The following is a 24851-nucleotide window of genomic DNA, read 5'->3' on the forward strand; positions in this document are numbered from 1 at the left end:
AGAGCAAGCTCTCAATTTGTATCCCACAGTGTGCAATAAAAATGCAGCTCCAGCTTTTAGCTTGATGTCTCTGGCTTTTGTCAAGCAGCCGTTTAACATTAATACTCTATAAGAGCAGACACAGTATTGTGATTTCCATGGAAGTGATTTCCTAGTGTCAGCATTCCTCCAGGAGCCATACAAAGGAGGCATTTAGCATCACGAGTCTGGATGAAATAGACTTTGCTAAGATCTAATTCAGGCCAATGAATTCTAGGGTCTTTGCCCTGTCTGTGATTCTCCTGCAGCTTTCTGTGGGCAGAAATTGCTATTGTTTTATTTTCCTTCTGGGTTCTCATGGTCAAACCAGGACCCTCTGTGCAACTTGGCTTGGGCCTTTATAAAATTCTGCAAGTGTTGAAATATTAAGTTCATGTGGAACCTGAGGTGGACAGCAGTACACTGAGCATGGTTTTCCCATCGTCTTCTCAGTACTTTATGGACAATGTTTACTTCATTTTACTGTTATCCTTCCATCTACTGTTCTTTCCAGCTGCCCCAATAACATACCAGACAGCTGCCCCTAGAAAATTCACACACACCTGGGCCAGTGGGAGAATGACCTTACATATAGTTGACCTTATATTAGATGGGTCACTTATTATTGAACATATTTTTTGGTTCCGCAATTCATAGCTTATTTTTATTCCTCATAGAACTCAATCTGCTTTCTTAGGTTTGACTCCCTTTCCCACTTCCTCTGCCTTGACCAAACGTGTTTCTGGTTTTCGTGACATAGCTCCTTTCCTCAGATTCCTTTCTGCATTGGAGCATCTTCCACCATCATCTTTAAATATCCACATCCCCTGGCCCTTGAAGACTCAGAGCTGTCTTGCCCAGGAAGTTCCTCCTAGATTGTTGGTTTCTAAAAGGCCTTGGAAACATAGATCTTGTTATCTAGCAGAAGTGTTTAACAGAATCCTGATACATAGTCCACAGCCAACTCTTATTGAGACAGGCATTAAGTCAGAATCCTGCACAGTGACCTCCAAGGACTTGCATGGAGCACAATGGAAGTGTCTTTGCCCTTGTAGTTCAAGCTGTTCAGCTTTTGGATGTCTATAGCACTTTTTTTAGATACTTCATATGGGTTATGTTCACCTTAACCTTATCTTTTAGCTCTGTGACACCTCTTCTACTAGAAGGTAAGGTTCTTAGCACATGCATTTCTTATCTGAATCACCTGTGGTTTTCAAAATAATGTCTCATGTAGAGAATGTGCTCAAGAAATACTACTAATAAATGAGTTTATGTGGTTCACATTTCTGTAGGTTACAAAATGAAATCCTGCAGCTGAAGCAGAAGATCTGTGAGGTTGACAGTATTCAGAGAGGTCATTGTGGGACCCTGGAGGGGAAGGATGCTTCTTCCGTCTTGCTGTCCAGTGCTGATAAATCTCACCTCGCTACCCTAATGGATTCCAGGTACTCAACATTAAACTAGCGTCATACTTACCTTAATGACTCATTGTACCCTTTGGCCAGTTTGCATATAGAGGTATCCATCGAATGCAACAGTAATTTTGTGCTTGAGAAAGGCTCTGTCTTTGTCAGCTGTGCCTGACTGGTGGCAGGGTAGAATCATGTACAGGAAATCAAGGATCTGAGCCAGATTCAAGGAATTCCAGTACAAGTAGTTTGTGTGAGAAGGTAGAATTAAAAAGTGCAGGGAAAGTAGCTTATCCCAAACAAAGTGCTGTGAGGCCTGGTTGAAAAGCATGAACACGTAGAATTACTTATACCAAGAAGGACCTAATGTTGATAATTACCGTCGATAAGTCATTTATTTCAAACTTGTGAATGAAGCTTGTTATATAATCTGTATTATTATATTCAGCATGATCATAAATATAGTAAATATACATGTGATGCTGCTATAATAAAATGATTTTCAACTTAGGTGACATTGTGAATTGCTCTGTGGCTTAGAGATCTCAAATAAATCAACTTCCTCATTCTTTACCTATAAGAAAACAATAATTATTTTCCTGCACCCCATTTGTATCATATGGATACTTCCAACTGGGAAGTCTTGAGTCCTGGATATTAGAAGATAAGTATTTGGATATTAAAATGTACTCAGAATAGCATAAGTGCCTATATCCCCTTCAATATAGGTTTGTGTTTTCCATGGCACTAGTTTAAAATTGCAGTGAAGATCAGGGAAATAATTTGCAAATGGCCTTGACTCATGTTTACTTGTGCATGATTTTGTTTTCAGTACTAAAAGGTAAATATTGTACTTTTAAAAACTATTCTGTCTAAAATATTGATACCTTTACCCAGCATTTAAAAAATTTATTTCTCTGTTGTTCAGTAGCACAGAAATGTTGACAGGATTATGCATGTTTTTAAAAAGAGAAAGGCAGATTTATTTATTTAGTGAGTGTGCTGAGACAAACACTGAAACCATTTAATTTAAAATAATACCTCTAATCACTTAGAGGAGGGCAACCTAGAACTGAGTCAGGCTTTATTTGGGCAGTCTGGTCCAATGGAAAGATTTTTGGTATGACTAAAAATCTTTTGACTCTGTTCTCTATGGGTGGAATGACATAAAAACTTAAGACTGAAATCTGCTGAGATGGTTAAGGGTGACGGTTGTACTTCCTCAACTTCACCTACAGTCTGTGGGGCAGATGATATTAGTTGTCAGTTGCTTCAAAAATCAGTGGTATAAGGCTTCCAACTATCTTGGTTCTGTGCCAGACTGCTTGGAAGGAGGAAACCTTTAAGATGTTGATCTTGCTGGCCAGTACAGATAACCCAACTGGAGAGACAAGACAAACCACGAACAATGCAATAATGTAAAACATTGTTCTGGTTAAATAGTGAAGATTTGAAGAGTGTATGTCTACCTCTTTGTATTTTTTTTATAATCCTCATAAATGACCGAGTGATTAACAAATAACTGTCTTCTATATCATCTTTTTCTCTGTGTTCTGTCTTTGAGTTGGGTCTGAGTTCACAGGGTCTCTGAAGTCAGTGACTAAATTTTCCCCTGAGAAAATCCAGAAAAGAATTGGATGCAGTCACTTTTTCACCTCATCAGTCTCAGTATCCTGTTATTTGTCCAGTTCTACCTCATTTTTAAAAAACTCAGATCTTGAACATATGGCACTATATTTATTTGGAAGGAAAAAAAAGGCCCAAAACTGTTGAAGTTCCCAAGTTGCTTTTATGTTTGTCCTTTAGAATGAGAAAGCTCTATATTTTAAGGAACATCATTAAGATATATACAGTAACCTTGTATGGTTAAAAGAGTTCCAATCTGTCCCATCTTCATGGTTTTCAGGATCAGTGCTTACATTGAAGAGGAAGTCCAAAGACGTCTTCAGGATTTGCATCATACCATGGATGATGCTGGCAAGGCATCTGCAGATATGATGAGGGTGAGCTGAAGAAGCTAAGTAATGTGGTTGTTCCTTTTCTAGGATAACACTGCAGATATGTTAGTTGTGCTGTTGATAAGTGGTGGAGTCTTTCATTACTGTGTCTTAAAATAAACTTTAGTTGTGGAATGTTACAGAAAATATTAAACATTGCCTGGAACTTAACCGTTTACAAATCAAATTAACTGAAGAGCAACTCAGTTCCAAATTTTGTAATTCCAAGGAAACTCATATTAAGTGAATATTAAGTCTCTTAAAATGCTTTGTTTATTGATTTACAAAACTTCTACATGTAACATATATTCTCCCAAAATACAGTTTCCATAAGTGTGGGAAGTGGATTATGAGAACTTGACATAAGCACAGTTGTGCTCAATGATCTACAGGCTGAGTTTGGCATGACTGGGAGAGCAAGAGGCAAAATGCAGTACAGCTGCTTTTCCTAAGTTGTTTAGAGAAGTAGAGAGCAGGTTTCTCTTGTTACAATGTCACGCCCCCTGGAGAATGGTTGCTGCACCTCCTTGTTTACTACTGGATATAAAAGACTTGCTGAAGGAGGACATGAGGATTTTTTTTGATGAGGGGTTGATTGATTGGTGGGCTGCTGCTGCTGCTGAGTTATGCTAGAGATTAGAGGAAACATGGAACATTGCAAGTCTAATGGGACAGTGCAAGTCTGAGGACCGAGACTTTAAAAGGGAACACGGAACAGTGTAAATCTAAGGGTCAAGGCTTTAAGAGAGATTTTAAAGAAAACATGGGACAGAGTGAGTCTAAGGAAAGAGACTTTAAAGAATAGAAAAGAAGAAAGATTTTAGAAGTAAGGCCTTAATGAATAGAGAAGAAAAGAAGCAAAGTAAAAGAGTTAATAGAGAAAAGACGCAATGAGGCTGTTGTGTGTCTCCATCTGAGCACCCAGCACACCTGGCCCCAACTTTCTGCATCTCTGTCTTCTGTCATTTGTCCTTTCTGCATCAGTAGTCACCCCCAGTTAGGTCAGGAGGAAGAGAGCTCGAGAAAGCTCTCGAGACATAAGTATACAATTTACTTTGTAAATTATCCAAGGTAGAAATATGTTTTTCCTTGTAAAGATGCATTTTTGGCAACAAGTTGATTTTTTTAATCAAAATAAAATTCATTTTTATTAGCATATATTAATTATACAAAGTAATGGGTTTCATTGTGACATTTTCATATGTGCATATACCATACTTTGATCATATTTAGCCCCTCAGTTACCCTCTATAACCTTCCTCCCCCTTATTCTCTTTCACATCCCTTTTTACTTTTGTGTCCTTTTTTCCTAAATTTCACATACTTGTCTTTGTGTGTTTGACTTATTTTACTTAACATCATGCTCCTCAGTTCTATCTATTTTTCTGCATATATATATATATATATATATGTATATATTATTATGCCTGAATAAAACTCCATCGTGTATACATACCAAATTTTCTTTATCCATTCATCTGTTGCTGGGCCCCTAAGCTGTAACTTGGTTATTGTAAATAGTGCTATAATAAACATGGGTGTAAAGGTATCTCAATTGTAGACTGACTTTGATTTTTTTTGAGAATGTCCATACATATATCTATCTATCTATGTGTGTGTGTATATACATACACACACAGAGAGAGAAAGAGAGAGAGAGAGAGAGATAAACATGCATACATACATACGGTTGGATAATATGGTAGTTGTAATTTTAATTTTTTGAAGATCTTCCATACTGGAAGACAGCTCATTTCTAACCTACAAATTAAGAAATATCCTAATGAAATCTTGCTTGTAATACTATCCTTGGGACTTTAGACTAGAATAAATAGTTCAGTTCTCTTTCAGCAGATAAATCATTGAGAATCATGTTTACTTTGGAAATACAAATTCTAGGAACAGTTGTCAGTGTTGAATGACATGTATGTTCCTTTAGAATTTTGTTCTCATAAATACTTCTAAGCAAATAAGTTTTTCTCCTCTCTATGAACATGCTATAATTTAATATAGAGGGCTTTATATTTTCTTTTCAGGACAATGAGAAACTGCACAATGGCACCATTCAACGTAAGCTAAAATATGAGGTAGGTAATGATTTTTCAGATTGATAGGGTCGCTTAAATTATAGCATGCTTGTGTAATTAAGTTTTCTTAATGTTTAGTTGCATAATTAGAATTTTGAAGTCCCAATGAGATTAATGTCTAATAGGAAAGGCAAGGAATTATATGAACTTAAAATTTAGTGGAATCCTGCAGATTGAAAACTGCTTTGACTTTATCTGAATGACATGTGGTTGTGGTGGGGCCATGCCCAGTTTTTCATTTGTAAAGTATCCTATTCTTGGTCTGCATGTAAGAGGCAGAATTACATAATCAGAACCAGATATGGGGTTTGGAAATGAAACTGAGTACTTCTCAATGTTTTAAAAACCTTGTTCATTTTATGGACTATGAGTAGGCAGTAGTACAAAGGAAACACGCTTCATCTATCAGCTTATTTCTTTTGTAGATTGTCAAACTAATGTTTATTTGGCATACAATTTGTAAGGCTTTACTTGTACTTTCTTCCACTGAGGGGCACATCCTTCCCATATATCCCTAAATTAAAAAATAATAATAATAAAATAAAAAATAAAGCAAAAGCAAAGCAACAACAAAAAACCTCCTAGGTAGTAGAAATCTTCCTGCCGATATCCATACATTATTGAACAGGAAGCGAGAGAGTGAATGCTCTGCCTTGGATTTAACTGACTTTGACCATCGCCACTACCTCCTGCCAGTCACCCAGAAAATAACCCAGGCAGAGTAAGATGCTGCCTTTCATTCTTTTGTGTCCACAGTGACTGCTACCATTGTGATGGTTTGGAGATAACAGTGGTGGTAGTCTAACCAAGGAGATCACACTTAAAAATTCCCAGGCAAGGAACCAAAAAGAGAGAGAAACATGATCTGGATTGAAATACTTATAAATTTCTTATGGACTTGCTATCTGATTTTCATTATGTATGCCCAGATTTCTTTTACATTTTGGACATATGGTCATCCAACTAAATGTGGCCTTTTAAACACTGAATCAAAAGTGTTGGGATTTCTTTTAGAGAAAATGAAATCTTAGACCAAGAAATGGGTACTGTGAATCAATCCTATAAAGTATACTTCTTTCAAAATACTCAGCAATTTATAAGGCATGTAATACGGAAATTGTTGAGCTATATATAAATCTGATGATCATCTGTTCTTAAATCATTTATCAATCAATACAAATTACTTAGGTTTTCTACTTATCTTCTCAAGTAATTCACTCAATGAAACCAATGATTGAAAGAATCATGAGCAAAAGAACCTCAGAAAGTGATAGCATGTTCCCATTTCAACTTCTTTTGACATGTTAAGCAGAAAGGGCAGTCATCGCTTGCACAATGTGTTACCCTACTTCTGCCCAAAGATGCCACTGATACTTCCAGTGTCATTAAAGAAGAGCGGAGGGAGGTGGATCAGAGCAACCACTGGAACCATCCCACGACACACAGCATCTCAAGCCCCAGAACTTCCTCTTTAGCCTCACAAGAGAGAGGAAATCAGTCCTCAGTTCCTGAGCTGCTGCAGGACACTGATTACAAATATTATCATCCTGAGTACTCTGGCCATCTTGAACCAAAATGTTTTCATTTACCTAAAATGTCTTTTCTTAACAAAAGCTATACCAGTGATGCAGAAGATTTTCAGAGTGAGTCAGAAAATTTCAATAAGCTGATGACTCATGAAGATGAACACAGCTTGGGGATGGAGTCCAGCTGGACAATACTGCAACACACGTCCCAGCAAGCATCTAAAAATAGTGGAAGCAAACAGGCCTGGCATCGCAGGATGCTCTGCTTTGTTCTCTCAGAAAACATTTCTCGAGAGGAGAGTATATCTGGCAGTGCTCTTCAGAGTGCAGCAGCCCCCACTATCTGTTGTGAGCAGCAAGATGAGAAAGAGTCAGCTGCTAGAAAGATTAGCTCTTCAGCATCACTGATCAATATCGGGGCTGAAGGAAACAATAGACTGGGATATTTTTACCACAAGTTCTCAGATTTTTATAAAGACACCAGCAGTCACCTACTACATGTTGGCACAAAGGTAATCACCCAAGCCAAGTATGTGGGGAGCCTGTGTGACCCAAGTGGTCTCACCTCCCATGTGACAACATTTGTTAGAAGCCTTCCGTTTCCGAGGCTGTTACCCCTGGACATGTCCTGGAGTTCACGTATGGCTCCAACAGGATCTCATTCTTTTCCTGAAGCTCAGTCTAGCAGCCGCAGGAGCAAAGAGGCAGGGAGCCCAAGGTCAGCAGAGAGCACTGGGCCTTACTTCACCTCTGCCTTTGTAGCTGTAGGCTTACCAGGTTCCTCGCCAAGTTCAGTTTTCTGCCTTGAATATGAAGATGCTAGAAAAAGCTCTGCATTTAAGCAGACCCTTGTGAACTTCCCAGACCAAATGCTGAAATTTCAAGGGCACCCTTTAAAAGATCTTCTTGACCATGTGGCCTGTTCTCTGCCAGAGCCTTTGGGCAACATGAAAGAAGTCAAAGGCATTTACTGGCTCTCTGTTGCTAACTGCACAGAACCTGACCCCCAACCAGCATGCTTGCTCCTGCTCCCATTGGCTTTACTCGCTTTGGTCCTCTCAGATAATTGCCCAGGCTCAATGAACATTTTTCATGTTCTCCCCCTGTCTGAGCTACAGGAGATTCAAATTGGTTTTGGTGGGCAGAGTGTTCGATTCCTGGGTTCTACAGAGGGTCTTCTGCTCACTGTATTCAGTTACAACAAACACCTCTCGCAACAGCTGTGTTGGGACCTCCTGTATGTCCTGATTTCAGAGTCTGAAGCCACTGCTTGTGCAAATCATCCTTTGCTCCAACAAGATCTGGTTCAGCTTTCTCTTGATTGGAAAGCGGTAGTCCCAGATTTAGTTTTGGCGAATGGAGTTCAGTTGTCATCCCAGTTCCAAACAACCTTGGTTGACATGATTTACTTTCTTCATGGAAATTTAGAGGTCAGCATCCTTTCTCTGGCTGAGATTCAGTTACTGCTCTACACAACAGTCAGGGTTGATGGCGAGTCTGATCATAACCCATGCCAGTCACTAGTCCTTCTGAACACCCACATTGCACTTTTGCGGGAAGATCGAGTATTTTATCCACACACTCAGTCTCTAAAAACACTTCCTCCGTGGACACAGTTTGATGTGATCAAATGCCGAGCTTTAAGTGAATTCAGGTGTGTTGTTGTTCCAGACAAGAAAAACTTATCAACAGTAGAACTTGTCTTCTTAGGGAAACTCAGGCTTGCTTCAAATTCAGCAACTAGCTCATTTGTGCATCTGCAAGAAACACCTACTGCCCAGTTGTTCACCACCCCCTTGTGTCTTCAAGGTGGTCAGAATGCAGTACCTGAGGTCTGGAAGCTGACTTTCAATTCTCAAGATGAGGCTCTTTGGCTAATCTCACATTTGACAAGACTCTAGGGAGAAGACTTAAAGATATAGGACATTTTGAGATCTGCAATAAAATGAACATTATGAAAATAGTCAAGGGAATGTGAATGTCTCATTGTAGCTAATTGAATTGGAATAGAAAGAAGCAGATCTCTAAAATTGAAAATGTAAATATTTTAAATATCTATGGGAAAATGAAAATAGCTGATAGCAGAGAACTGATAAAACATCTTTATTACCACCTGCTTCATTTTCTTGAAACTCAGGCTTGTAAATTTAGGTCCACCTCATTATTTGTGAGATGATTAAAGCATTCTGATTGTTTTGCTTCATGTTGATTTATTGTGTTGTTGCTTGGGATCTGTCTGTGCTTGCTGGATTCTGGCAGGCTAATTTGTGCATCCTGAAAAAGTGCCCAGTCTGGCAGTGACTTTCATTGACATCCTCCGTGCTAGGCGTGATAAGGACAGCTATGTGGCATAACCACATAGTGCTACATTGAACTTCCTGTAATGACCCAGGACTCTGCGATGTTCTCGGAATCAAGCTAGAATGCATGCCCTGCAGTGTCTTCCTCCTCAGCTAATAGCCTCCTTTCATACGTTTTTGCTATTCTCTTTCAACCTGTATGATATCAGCTTCTGACAACTTCTATCCCCTACACATTCTAGTTCTTTCATATTTCTATTCTAGAAGGCTCTTTATCTCAGAATCTGTCTTTTTCTAATGACTTCTTTCTGCTCTTATTAAATATATGGTTGGCTCAGAAAACATTCAGCACTTTTCACTGGCTTCCTTTCCTCTTGGGTCTCACCAAAGCCATCACTTATGTCCTCTTGAAAGAGGTGTTCTGCTGGCTTGATGTGAGCTTGTATCTGCTCATCTCTGCCTGGAGTGAGTCTCCCCTCTCCACAGAATTCCATCCAAGAGTCAGCTGGCTGCCTCTGGAAGAGCCTTCAGGATGTGCCTTCAGGATCTCTCCTTAGATTGACCTTTTCCCGTGAACTATGAGGCAGCAGGTTTTGTATTAATTTTTCATTTTATCTGCCTCTGGCTGTTTTGCCATTGTTCTCCTGTCTCTTAGGTGTGAATCTACTAACTTCCAAGGTCTCAGAACATGCCTCTTTCCTCCATCTACTTCCTTCCCATGTCTGCTGGAATCCTGTTCAGCTTCATGTAGCTACTCAGCAATATTGTACACCATTGACTGAATCAGCAATTTCATGGAACCATTAACTGCATTCCTGATCTGGAAGGGCCACCTTCTGTTCTGGTCAAATCATTGATAATGTACAATACAAATGTGTACTTCTTCAATTCTGTTACTAATCAATGACAGGGATGGTGTCAAACTTAATCCACCCAGAAACTTGCCGTCTGTCTTTGACCAGAAGTGCACATTTTCCCCCTTTCTGCTATCAGAGCTACATAGTAACAAGCTAATTAAATGTTTGTACCTTTTCACCTATTTTCCTCTACCCAGATTCTGGGGAAATGGACAGGAAATCACAGAAAATTGGAGAATGTGTTGTGATCTACAAACTCATGGCTGCATCATTGTTCACTGTGGACCAATGGAGAGGGCTTTTTGGTTTTGAGGCAATTAAATTTTCTTATTTATAGGTGAGCCTGTTTCATCACTTTTAAAGCAGCTTCCCCATCCATACTCCTAAAGAATTTGAGCTCTGTGTCTAGGACACTGCTAACATTAAAATTGTGACTATCTTGGCTGTAGGTCATCTTCTATCAGGGAAAAATTTTCTAAACTATACCATGATGTTCTATTATCTCATCAATACTATTTCTCCTAATTTTCATATTTTTTCACTTTTTTCAGGTAATGTATTTTGCATTACTTCATCTTAAATTTTCCTATTCAGTATTTTCTCATATATACTTGACAAGAAAAAAACAGAAGAACAGAGGATAAAATTTAAGATGTCAGCAGAGGATACAACAATCAGGAAAAGGCAGCAATACAAAAGTAGTGCATAATTTTAAGAAAGCGTATTAAATATTAAACAGATAGACACTATTGTCCTCACAGGTACAAAAGCATGATAATACCATATTACAAATCATGGTCTTTAGTGTTTTTCATACATGGAGCATGCATCAAATATGAGCATTTCATAAAAATCACATTATGCATTATCACTTCCTCAGTTACCTTTACAATCCAAGTAGGCTGTAATGGGGATTATGTTCAGATACAACATAACAGAAATAGTAGCATTCAAATTTTACTTGTCACTTACCTCATCTAAGCATTTTACCTTGAGATAAAATGTAGTTCGTGTATATGAGAGTTTGATAGTAATCTGTAAAGTAGTTATTCAGATTTTTGCAGTACCTATTGAAGCAAGTGGTGTACTGTTTGTACCATTATCCACCATGGCTTCAACCATAACAGCCTCCTTCTGGCACATGCTTCAGGAGTTCCAAGCCTACAGCACTCTATAGTGAAGCAGGTATGAAAGTCTAGGTATTCAACCTAATGTAACATCTCAGTTGTAATGAGTTTCTGAATAAGGAAGAAATGGGTTCCTACATCCTTGGTTCTCTGGCATTTTGCATGTTGTAATAGATATAAACATTCACATTGTGGTACTTGTTGATATATTCTGGACAAAACCTTTTGAATACTTCTAAAGTAGTGATTTCATCTGAATTTGATTAAAATCCCTTTTGCTCACAGCTGCTTGTTTTAGACTTATGGTTAACTGGGTGAATTTATTTAGACTTTGTTGAAAAACATTTCAAAGATAGTTTGTCTCCCTAATTTTGTTTCTTAAAAAATGTGCACACTTCACTTTGGAAGAGAACACTTAAGCCTTCCAGAAGTAATAAGCATAGTAAATTTTCCTTATATTCATTTTCCCAGATGCTTTGCATGATAAATAGATTTGAACCTTCATTACTTTCTATGATTTTTTTAATTGTTATGCTGGGGATTACATGATGGCCTTTACAAAAGCTTAAGAGCTTTTATGTATCAGATATATCATACTTGAATTTACCCCATCCATCATTCTCCTTTATCCCCTCCCCCTCCCTATTCCTAGAATAGTTTCAACAGTCTTGTTTTTACACTTACTTACATGTGTACATAGTATTTGTACCACATTCAACCTCCTACACCCTTTCCCTACATCCTCCCCCTTCCTACTGGTACCGTGGACCTGTTCTGCTGTCCCATTCTCACAGGTTTTTTTTTTTTTTTTTTTGTGCTGGGATCAAACCCAGGGCCTCACGCATGCTAGGCAAGCGCTGTGCCACCGAGCTACATCCCAGCCCCTCTCCCAGTTTTTTAAAAGAAAAAAAATGAAAATTTTATTTGTTTAAGATAGCTGTACAGGGAGTTTCATTGTGATATTTCCATGTATATATGTATTATAACCCAAATTGGTTCATCTCTATTTTTCTTCTATTTTAGTCCCCTTCTCATGGTTCAACAGGTTTAAAAATTCTATATTCATTCTTGTACAGAAAGGACATCAACCATATTTACCTTCTTAACTTCCTTCCTTTACTCTCCCTCTCTTGTATGTGAATTCCTTTAGCATGACCTGTTTTTCATAATATTTCTGTATTTGTATCGGGTCTACTTTTCACATATGAGGGAAAACATGCAGCTTTTGGCCTTCTGAATCTTACTTAAGATGATGTTTTCCAGTTCCATCCATTTACCTGCAAATGACAAAATTTCATTCTTTTTTGTGGCTGAATAAAATTCCATTGTGTATAAAAACCACATTTTCTTAATCCATTCATCAGTAGTGGGGCATCTTGGCTGTTCCCATAGCTTAGCTATTGTGAATAGTGCTGCAGTAACCATGAGTGTGCAGGTGCCTTTATTGGAACCTGTCTTACATTCCTTCAGGCATGTCACTAGGAGTGGAATTGCTGGATCATATGACAGTTCTATTTTTAGTTTGTTGAGGAGCCTCCATACTGTTTTCCATAGTGGTTGTACTAATTTACGCTCCCACTAGCAGTGGGAATGAAGTGAACCTCCATTATTAATACTTCTTTGATTGTTGGTTAGACCAGTTCTTAATGAGGTCATTTTGTTAATGTAGTTTCTTAGTTTCCAATATCTGGGTTAGATAACTCGTCATTCCTCAAAATACCTGTCTATCATGAAAAATGTTGTGTGAATCAACTATTGTTGAGTAACAAAGAGCCTAAAAGTTTCAGTGGCATGCAAAACACAGAAAGCTTTTATTTATGCTGCTGGATTGCAGGCAACTCTGTTGTTGGCTACAGGTCATCAGCAGGGTCAGCTAGGGATGATCTGTCCCACATGTCTCTTTTTGTTGTCTGTGCTAAAGGAGCAGTTACCATCATAATGATGTCAGAAGCACAAAAGGGCAGCAAGGCAAGACAGTGCAAGCCAGCATTACATTGGTCAACACAAGTCATGCAACCCAAAGTCAAGAGGCAAAGAAGTATACTCCATCCACCAAGAGTCCCTAACAAGACTATGGGATATGCGCTACCACTCAGGGAAGAAAAAGAATTTGAACTAGTAACTCAAATGCTTTATATCAAGGATCCCAAAATCCACTGAGGATAAGCTCCAAGTAAAACTTACAGGACTTCTCTCTAGTGGAAACATTCAGGTACCAGAATTATTTGTCCTAGGACCTACCTTTAAAACTACCCGGTCCAACTTGCTTTCCAATTCAATCTCTGCTTTAATATCTTCAAGGATAGGCTGATTCCTTTCTACCACTAAAGCAGCTATTCATTGGAAACTGCTTTGTTGCTAGACCATTTTTTTCTATAATTTTTCTTGTGATGATATCCATCTTGAGAATCTGCTAAACAAGGCATCTTCTGTAGCAAAGTGAAACAAGTCTATTCTACAAACTGTATTACATTACAACCTGCAGAGGACCATTCTCTCTTTGCCTCCTCTGATTTTTCTTCTTCACCTCCAAAACCATTCAGTCTCTCCAGTGTTCCTTGTCCAATAGTTTCCAAAACACTACTGTCTAATCTTGTGTAAAGGTTGCACCTTTGTAATTTGCTAAAGCCTCCTTGATAAGGAATGCAACTGAATAATTAGTTGATGAGAAGAAAAGGGTTTCTATTGGAAATTATTCCTCCCACCCCTCTCTAGTGAAAAACTCATTACCGAAGATAAAAGTGGATTACAACAATGACAACAATCCCAACTATTGTGTATACTATAATTTACAAAGTATAGTTCTTGCCTCTATATTGTTCTTTTCTATTTTTAAAATGACCCTCCTGGAATGGAGGAATTATCAATCTCCATTTCATATTTAGGAATTCAGACTCAGAAAGGATTATTTAGTTGGGTATTGAGACTTAAACATAGAATTTCTTACTCTGGAGCATATATTTTCTTCCACATTGCCAAAGTCATCATTCTCCTTTATCTCTTCCTCCCCCCATTCCTGGAACAGTTTCAACAGGTCCCATCTTTCCATTTCTGTACAGTGTTTGCAAAATATTCACCTCCTCCTTCCAATGGGTTCCAACCCCCCAGGCAGGACCTGAGTTGGTTTATCTCCTCTATTTTTCTTTCAACCTTAGTCTCCTTCTTATGGTGGAACCATATTTGCCTTACAAGTTTCTTTCTTTTCATTGTTTCCTTGTATGGGCCTTATATCTCCTTTATTCTGTTTATTTTTAGCCCCTGTGGAAGAAAATGTGGGTATAGTCATAATGTCAGTATGATCCAGATAACCTTGTATGCTCAGTGTCGCCCCGTTAGTTGGAAAGTCGAATAACATGCTCTATAGAGCATGATAAAAAGGAAAAGGAAATAAAATAAAAGGAAATATCCTTCCTGCATCCCCTTATTTTTTCCTGGGCTGTAGACTTCACCACAGTTGGAACCAAAGCTAGAACTTCAGTGAGTGTAGATGAGTGTCCCTTCCAGGAGCTATTGAAATTGTTGTAGAACTAGAAAGGGAACATCTGATTTTCTTACCTGAGGGTCCCAAATTAGATTCATGTTTGGTGGTTAGATCCATATAGCAGTCATTGCCATGTTATAAAACAGGTTCTAGACCCAATATTTAGTCTTTTTAATCAGCTATTTATTGATGAGTTTTCAGAGTTGATGATTATTAAAGGGAATAGATAGATAGTGACATTGTCATAGTTTCAAGTTGAAACATTCATCAGATACCCCAAATTTCCAAACTTGGGGAAAAATTTTGTTCAACACAGATCTCTACAGAAGAAACAATCAGTTCTAGTAAGAATCATGAATTGGAAATGTACATAAACTCAAGGTATTGCACAAGTATCTATGTCCAACAGTTTGCCATTTTGTTTCACAATGGGGATGATCTAAACTCACTTTTAAAAGGAGACAAGGTTGGCATTATCTTTTCATAGCAGGCTGTCAATAAGTCTGAACGGAAACAGAAAGGATGTAATTGTGGTGTGTGGCACACATATCTTAGTTGTGTTTACTAAACCTTCAAAAATAGAATGGTATTAAGACAAAGTCCCTCATGGCATAGTCAAGCTTCTCCTGGAAGTGAATATAATACATGTCCTGGCTATTTGTGATACTCTTTTTTTTGGTTCTGTTGTTGTTGTTTGGAAATACTGGGGTTTGGACTCAGGGCCTTATGCTTACTGGGCACATGCTCTATCTACCATTTGAGCTTCTCCACCAGCCCTATCTGTCATACTCTTAATTTGCACTTGCACATTACTTGTTATCATTATTTCCTGATTCTTATAACATGGTTCATATTTGACAATGTAACAGGTCCATCTCTGCTCCAGTTCCACTCTTTCAATCTGCTAGGGCATAGTTGGTGCTTGATATATAATAGTTTTAACTAGAACTGTTACTATGGCATGTGTGGTTGAAAAAATAGTTCAAGTTTTAACTAGAACTGTTACTATTGTGTGTGTGGTTTGAAAAAATATGGAGGAATTAGAAATCATGCTATGCTGGGAACAGAGACAGGGCAATTGTTAATATGGTTAAATCTGATAAAAATCCCTGGTTTGCCTCTATTTTAAAAGCAAAGCTTGGTTATAGACTCCAGGAGATTAGATGACAGTTCTTAGGTGTGACCTTGTAATGGTCAAAGCGTGAACTGAGTTTAACCATCTGGTACATAGAGTGTTTAGGTGGAATGTGATGACTCCCTGTAGAATTGGACCATTTTGTGCCTTCTGTAGAACAGACAGTGGTCTGAGTAGATACTAATGCTACTTCGTGCCTTTTGCCCCTTTTGAAGGATACAGCCTGAATTGGAAGGGAAAATTCTAATCTGAATATTTAGTGTTCTTCATTTTTCTTTTGTCTGAGGATAAGACTGTAGTGTCTGAGGATCAGACTATAGTGTCAAAAATAGCTTATTGGTTAACACAGGACATTATTTCATTAAAAGCTCTCAAAATTTTTTTCTATGTTTTTAACTTTGAAATGTGATATTTCTTATGTGTTCACATGTAGTCCAAGTTACTAATTGTATGTTTCTTGTGACCTTTTTTTAAATAAACTACTCCATGGTACATTTAAAATTCCTTGTAATGTCTTACGTAGTCATTCACATCAGATCTGCTGCATAGAAGTACTTCCAAGCACACAGACTTCCTGTTTCCTCATCTCCTGCTATGATATATCACCAGATTCCTCTTCTGAGTCTAAGGATCTTCTTTGCCACATGCTGGAAAACTGGCTGATTCTATAACAAACAATACCACAGATACATAAAAGCTCCCATAAACAATGAGATATAATGTGATATAGTCCACATTTACATGTCTAGTATAAAACTCAAGTTATTCAAAATATAGCCCCTTTCAAATGAAAAATAAATTTAGAGGATACTTATTTTAGTTTTCTTTCTGTCCAAGATAAATCTAGTTGAGGAGAATGTCAGGAACTTTTCACACTGTATCATGAGAACTTAACATTTCTCATTAAACTGTCTTTATAAAGTAATTTTTTAAAAATTGCACTGTAGCAATGATTTTATGGGAACTCATATTTTTTTATTTTTCCTCTATGTATTTATTATACTATTCTCAAATGTCTCTAGATCCCTGCCTTAAATACCAGTTATTCACTTCAAACATGGTTCTTCTATGTACTTGTTCATGTTTAGTTCATATGAAGTCAGTGAGATTGAAATAAACCATAGCCAAGGATAAAAGTAGGGCACTCTGGCAATGCTTGTCTCCAACATGGTGAGTAAAGAAGAGAGGAGTATCTTTCTTCTTAGCCAAGGAGAAGTGCACATGCAAGTGCTGGTGTGTAAAGGACTATCCTAGATTGATGGGAGATTCATAGACATTATAAGATCTAGTCAGTCCCAGATTAAGTGATCCCTACTCAATTCATATACCTAGTGAAATTGTCAAAGACAGGATTTGTTTTGTCCTGCTTAGTGTTTTGTTTTGGGGATGTTTGATTGTTTGTAAAAGGTATATGAACTTGAGCCTCAAGCCACTGTCCTTTCATTAAGGATTGGTTTCATGGTCTTATATTCTTAGAAATACGGAACTTTCCAGTCATAAAATGCCCACATAGTAACCACCATATCGGTTGGAGTTTTACCTCATTTTGAAAATTGGTGTATAAAATGAGAAGGTAACAAATGCTGTCTTTAGAGAAGAATCCATCTGGAGTGGAAGTACCAAATCATTGTTCAAAGCAGTGCCATTAAGAAAAACTAAAGGTCTTAAAAATTGCAAAGGATTTGCAAAAGTTGATTTGTATTCCCAGGACCTGGCCCTCTGTATGGCTCATAGTTGGTGCTCTTAAATAGCATATAGTAACGTTTGGTTATATCCTAAGAGGTGACAATGAGAAAAGATATTTAGAAAGTGAAAGTTAAGTCTCCACTGCAGCTTACAGAATTGTCCACAGTTCTTCATCAATAAGATTTTTGGCATTTAGATAGCATGTGCTACATTAGTTAGTCTCTATTTCCCCATTAAATCTTCCTCTATTAGTTTATTTGTCAGACCCTGCCTGTAACCTAAAATCTCACAGGGCTGCTTGTAATTGGGTTCCTGCCATTTTGGTGACGTTTGAGAAATACCATGTCCATGGTCATAAATGAGGAAAGTGAAGTGTAGAGAGGTCAGTGACTGCTTCTCCCAGAGCTAGGAGTACATTTAGAGTCTTTGATGTGCACACCACCTGGGATCCCAAGTCCTCTTTCTGTGGCCACTTCAAGGAAGCAGGGAAAGCTAGATTTTTCAATATTAGGTATGTTACCATATTATCATCCACACTCTTTGAGAACCTCACAGTTCCACATGCTTGCAAAAGTTCAAGCATATAACTGGAGGTATTGCTAGGCACAATTGTGAAAGCATAAAGTTTGTCTTTTAGATCATTTCCTTCAGCAATTGTGTGTGTGTGTGTGTGTGTGTGTGTGTGTGTGTGTGTGTGTGTGTGTGACTACCATGTGCCTCAAGTGACGGTAGATAGGTTTGAAAGAACACTAATAATGACCCCTGAACAGAGTTGTGTGTTTAGGAATTTCTCACTAGTATTCCCAGTGGATTGAAGGAAGAAAGCTAATTGTCTTCCTGCCTGCTTCTTCCTCCGCACCTCATAGGACAGAGCTTGGAACTGCACAGAGGTAGCTCCTTAGCAAATCTGCCATGGTCTTTTGGTTTACCTGGCAGGGCAATCCAGGTTCCTCCTGAGATGGAATGAGTGTGTCTCCCTTTCTCAGCTGCGTTAGCATCTGCTCGAGGTTGCTAGAAATTACTGCAGTAGAGTCCCTGTCCCTGAGATGCCCAAACTGCAGTGTAGCTACCTGCTTCCAGCTTCCATCATCTATGCAGTAACAAACTGATCCCATGAAACACCATGTCACATTTGGAGAAGAGGACATAGAAGGGATCAGGGCTTCAGAAGCTGAGCAAAGCCTGTCATGGCTAAACTGTGTCATTTGTAGGTCATAGATATTTCCTAACATTAAATGTGTTTTATAAATAAAACCACTAAATTATTTTTCTCTCTTTTCACCTTTAAATAGATAAACATATTCCAGGTTGCAGGAAAGGTCTACATTTAAATTAATTTGGAAATGGACTGTCAGTAAATTGAAGTCAAAACTTCTTTTTAAGAATTTCCACTTTGGTAAAGTATACTTACAGTGGGGGTACATTGAGAAACCCCTTTGAACAATTGACTGGAATTAATAACAAAAAATGGGACTGTAAACTAGATGCAGTGGGGGGGGGTGGAAGAGATGAAGGTGAGGGAATATAGTTGATGGACTTCATATACATATATGAAATAGAACAGTGAAACCTCTTGCAATTGCTTTAAGTGGGGAAGGGAGGGTGTTGTAGGTGGGGGATTGTGGGAGTGATTTAACCAATGTACAATGTAAGCCTTTTCAAAATTGTCAAAATAAATTCCCTCTGTACAAATATATCCTAATAAAAATGAAAAAAAAAATTCCATTTTGGCTTTTGACATCAGGAATAGCTAACTTTGTGCCATTATGTTTCTTATTGTGGTGACTAGCCACTGGGGGTAAAATTAAGATGTTCTCAATGTCTTTGGGAAGTTCATATCATGCCAAAATGTCTACAATGTCAGAGTAAAAACAATCTGAAGCAAACCGTCCATCCCTGTGGCATGCAGAAGTCTGAGCTTTCACTTGGGCAGCTCGATGGGACCTTCCATGTTAATACTGCCTGGGGACCCAGTGCCTCTTTCTACCTGGGAGAAAGGCAGTTTATTGTCCACTGATTTCTTTGTAGTTATAAAGGTGAATCTCACTTCTTTATAATGGATTTTCCAACTTCTTAAATTCTGTGTATGTTGAGGTGATTATTAGCTCAATTTTTTCTCAGTTGGATAGAATCATTTTAACATTTCATAATAGCAGTACAGTGTAGAAGAAAAAGACAGACTCTGATTACTCTGAGTTCAAAACCTGGGTCAACCACTTACCTCCATCTAGTGACCTCACCCCATAGCTCCTGGACCATCATGTGATAATATTAATAGTGTTTCATACCTCACAGAGGGATTGTAAAGAGTAATTGAGCCAACGTGTTAATCTGTATAGCACAGTTAGGGTACATAATAAGTCTGTGGTGAATGCTAACTATAATTGCAATTTTAATTTATTATTCTTGCTGCTACAAAATCATATTTTTTTCTGCTCTCTAAAGCCCCAGGTTAGTGTAAATAATAAAGATGTTCTGATATTTCTTCCTGTTCACATTCAGGAGAACTCATATTGAAAAAAATTTTTGACATGCATCTTCCTCAGACCCTTGTGGCTTCCCACTGTCCAGACTATAAATATCTGTCAGAGCCAAGTTGATTATTAGCCAAATGGAGCCTAAAGAAAATACTTGGCATTTGTCTTACTTGTGGTTTAAAGAGTGTCCCATTCTACAGTGGCTTATAAATGGCTAAAAGTTAATGATGAAATAAATTTGAATAAAACCTCCCATTTTTACAGCTTTATGCTCAGCGGTCTGATAGAAATGAAAAAAAAAAGTTTATCAGATGATCAAGACTTTTCAGAAAGGGATTTAATTTATACTGATTTTTTAACAGGATTTGTAATCTGTCCCTGTCTAATTGTTCTTAGAAATTGAAAGGAATTTCAAAGTCAAACAACCGTTTGAAGAGCTTTTATCTTCTTGGAAGTGTACGTTTAAAAAAAACAAACACATCTTTGTTATAAGAGAGGCTTAGCCTTTCTCTTTCAAAGGAAACCATCATTTTTCTAAATAAACTCTACTGGTTTGATGCTATTTTCTGTACTTGAAATTTTTTCTCCCTCCTTCCCAAGTAGGGTATTTGCAGCACAGTGATCACGCTTTCTCTTTGTTCTCCCTATCTGATGTGCCTTTGATAGCGGATGGTTTCTCGCTCATTGGGAGCAAATCCAGATGACCTGAAGGACCCTATTAAGATTAGTATTCCACGCTATGTCCTCTGTGGGCAAGGGAAGGATGAGCACTTCGAGTTTGAGGTCAAGGTAAGTGTCCTTTCTTTACTCTTGTGGAGGACTGGACATTGGAGATTATGCAGTGCTTTCTCTTTTTTGTAAAAGAATGTGAAGCTACATGGGAATGTCTTATTTTATATTTTTAACTTATAAAATATAAATTTTATAAGTTTTATAAATTTTATAAGATATAAAGAAGGGTCATACCCCTCTTTAAACCAATCCATGGAACTCTAGACTGGCACACGGAAGGAAGTGATCCATAGAAGGGCATATTGGCTGGAAGTCAGATAGACAAGGAAGTTCCTATTATCCATAGCCCCACAGGAAGGATAATTCCTTCCACAATACTGAGAACTTTCCTGAATTCAGCCCCAAAGTTCTACACCCTCAAAGATCCCAAAGTCCTATACAAACTAGGACTGTTAGTTATGTGTGTAGGCTCATTTTTTCTTATCTATAAAAATAAGAATGATACTTATACCAAGTACATCAGTACGTGTAAAAATGCTGTATTCAGTGACTATTATATAATAAACAGAAAATGATAGCTACTGCTAATATTGTACTACTGTTTTCATTGCTTTTGTGTCTGTTATTAATTAGGAAGCTTTCCTAATCTGCATCAGGTATTATTTGATTTGTATGACTTTTAAGAAAGAGATATGCCTGTTTCCTTACATCATGCTTTCTGAAATAATGGCCTCATCTTATTTCTAATTTAGTTCTGTTGACTCCTCACACTTCATTAAAGGTTGCTGGCTACCATCCCTTTCTTAGTGAATTAATGATATATCACACTTGTTTGTTTTCAAGGATAGGCAAGTTTTAATGTAACAAATTCCACTAGGGTCACTGATTTATTGATGCACATTGTGGACACAGTGGTGTCCTTGGAAGTGTTTTTCTTCAGATTAACACTAGCCTGGGAATCACCCAGTGTGCTAAGTGACCCTCTATCTTTCAACTTCCCTGAGCCTCAGTTTCCTCATTGGTGAAATGAGGAAAAATAACACTGGTAGTCTCCAAGAAGAAGCCCCTTTGTTCAGAAACAATCTCATGAGAAAGGACTCTGAAAAGCCAATAAGCCTGGACTTCTGAGAGGGAGGGAGGCAGGGAGGCAGGAAGGAGGGTGGGGCCTGAGCCAGCCCTGCCTACCTCCCCATTGCCTATGACAGACCTCATGGGAACCCCTAGGCTCTGACTGCTTCCTTTCTCCAGGTATGCACATTTTTTCAGTCTTCCTGAAGAAACAATAAAAATAACATCTTATTGAGCAGGTTATTAGATTTCCATTTCTATATACTGAGTTTTCCTTTAAAGAAAACTGAGCAGTAATGTATATATTTGAGGTTTATGTTAGAGAGGCATGGTGTCTGTGTGGTGTTTTTTGTTTGTTTTAACTTTACCGATGAGATTTTGTGATTTTTCTTTTTAAACTTTTTAATTTGTAATAATTTTAAACTTACACAGAGTTGTAAAAACAGTAGAGCTCATGGATACCCAGCCTCTCCCAATGTTTTTTTTTTTTTCCTTTATTGTTGGGTTCAGTTGGGGTACATTGTGGCATTTACAAAGGTTCTTAAAGTGTATCATATATATCATACTTGAATTTACCTCCTCCACTGGTCTCCTTCATCTCCCCTCCCCTGATTCCTGGAACAGTTTCAACAGGTAACATTTTTGCATTTACATACATGTGTACACATTATTTACACCAGATTCATCCTCCTACCCCCTTTCCCTGCCACCTACCCCCTCCCACTGATGCCAACTCCCCTAGCCCCGGACCTATTCTGCCCTCCTCTTCTCCAATTTTGTAGAAGAAAAAAAGAAAGACATGATGTTTTTCTAGTTTGAGATAAAGATAGCTACACAGGAAGTGATGTTCCCATGCATATATGTATTACAACCCCAATTAGTTCCTATCTTCTAGTTTTCTTCACTCCTCCCTAGTCCCTTTCCTGTGGTGGTCCCAGCCAATTTAAAATTCCTTTATTCATTCCTGTGCAGAGAGCACATCAACTACATTCAAGTTTTTAGTTTCCGTCCCTTGCTCTATCCTTCCTGTGTGTGACCTCCCCTTTGTGTGACCCATGTCCCATAATGCTGCATTTGTTTTGCATCTACAATCCGCATATGAGAGAGAACATGCAGGTTGGCCTTCTGAGTCTGACTAACTTCACTTAAGATGATGTTCTTCAGTTCCATCCATTTACCTGAGCATGACATAATTTCATTTTTCATAGTGACTGAGTAAAATTCCATTGTGTCTAAGCACCATTCATCTGTAGTGTCTCCCAGTGTTAATACTTTATATAGCCATGGTATAGTTATGAAAACTAACACATTAACATTGGTGTAATGCTGACTGCAGACTTTACTTCATTTTATAATTTTTTTCCACCAATGTCTTTTTTCCAGTCTCTAACTCAACCTGGAATCTCTACTGCATTTAGATTCTTTTCTTTAAACATTTTTATTATCATATTAATGTTATATTGGGGGGTACATTCTGACATTCACAAACTATTTACATTTTCCTTTATCTCCCCATTCCCCATTCCTGGATTTTTTAAATTAAAATGATACAGTATTAAAATGTCACTCAATTATTTCTCATTGCCCCAACATAATAAAATCTAGTTCCTGCTCAATTCCTTTTCATTTGTTCTCAACCATTCCATATTTTGTATGTTTATGTCTATAAAATTCCATTTTACCTATATGTAAATGTTATATAGCTATATAAAAATAATTTTCAGGGTGTTTGAATTATTTTCATATTTTTGGATTAGAGGATAAGGACTAGCTTTCATCAGCTTGAAATTGTAATTCTCCAAAGCATAGAACTCACAACAGTGAAAACATGCAGATGAATTTAGTTGGTACAAGGAATTGCTTTGCTTTAACTGGTAAATGCACTAATAAAATATAATTATTAAGTTGATTTAATATATAAAACTTGAATAAAGAAGACACAACTTTTTAAAAACTGAGTTAATTTAAACAAAATTATGAACAAACACTAGCCAAGTTAGTGTGCATATGTGACCAAAATTGTGAAAATGCTGCTGTCAAAGCAAACTAGAGAAACTAAATACAAGAAATTATATGGGGCCTTTCAGAATACAAGGAAAAAAAATCCAAATTCAAAGAGTTCCTGTTTTCTTTAAACTTACCAGAGCCAGAGCTGAAAGCCTGGCATTGTTCTGCCTCCTTTTGTACTTACCTTGTGTGCTGTAACTATTAGCACCAGGAATGAGCTGGTTCTCCCATTGGGAAAAGTCTCTTAATGCCTTCACAGGCATGTGAGCCAGAGCCTCTGCTCCCAAAGGACACCCTGTCACATAGGTGTTAGAACATTGTACTAGAAATGCACATCATATGACTGTACTGTCCTTCTCCAAGGAAAGCAAAGACAGATGAGGCCCAGGCAAAGATGCAACTGTTAGAATAGTTCTTGGTGTACCAGTGTCCAGGTACTCTCAAGTCACGTAATCTTGCTTTGCCTTGTCCGTGAAATTGGCATAATAAACCCATCCATCTGGGTGGTGTGAGGAGTATGTGATATTATGTGTGCAGAGTGCTTGAAACAGTGCCTGCCATAATGTAAATGCTGGGGAAATTATTTTTTTAAATAGAAATAAAAAGGTTTCTTCCCCTCACTGACTTTTGATGTGCACTTATATCTTTATGAAGTTTTGTGTTTTTTTCTTTTTGTTTCTTTGTCCCCCCTACCTCAGCATTCTGAACTTAAAAATTAAAGAATGTGTAAAAGAAAGCCCCCATAGAAATCTATCCATTGTTATTATTGAAATAGGACTGCAGCTATTTTGACCTGTTGCCAACATCTTTGTAGACCTTCTCCAATGGAGACCAAAATATTTCTGTATCCATTCAGTTTTGTATCCCTGTGTGAGAACTATATAAATATGAAAATACTATACATAGACTGTAAGTTTTTCTTAAAACTTTCATTGAAAGTCTTA

At 37.7% G+C, this 24851-nt stretch overlaps 1 protein-coding gene across 13 annotated transcripts in view; it reads left to right on the forward strand.

Moving 5' to 3' along the window:
* Nucleotides 1-24851, forward strand: part of Kif16b (kinesin family member 16B) — a 304402-nt gene that overhangs the window by 195088 nt on the left and 84463 nt on the right. For 7 of the 13 annotated variants that reach the window (XM_074074285.1, XM_074074281.1, XM_020159514.2 and 4 more), the window contains 4 exons: nucleotides 1311-1463; nucleotides 3334-3430; nucleotides 5461-5511; nucleotides 6824-9240. In XM_074074285.1, the coding sequence (XP_073930386.1) occupies nucleotides 1311-1463; nucleotides 3334-3430; nucleotides 5461-5511; nucleotides 6824-8938 (2416 nt within the window). In that variant the 3' untranslated portion in view covers nucleotides 8939-9240. Of the gene's footprint in view, nucleotides 1-1310; nucleotides 1464-3333; nucleotides 3431-5460; nucleotides 5512-6823; nucleotides 9241-13242; nucleotides 19161-20766; nucleotides 20890-24851 lie in introns of those variants that run through there. The other 6 variants (XM_074074288.1, XM_074074289.1, XM_074074290.1 and 3 more) reach the window with 4 other exon arrangements.

This window comes from Castor canadensis, chromosome 5 (genome assembly GCF_047511655.1).
Source record: "Castor canadensis chromosome 5, mCasCan1.hap1v2, whole genome shotgun sequence".
Taxonomy (NCBI): domain Eukaryota; kingdom Metazoa; phylum Chordata; class Mammalia; order Rodentia; family Castoridae; genus Castor; species Castor canadensis.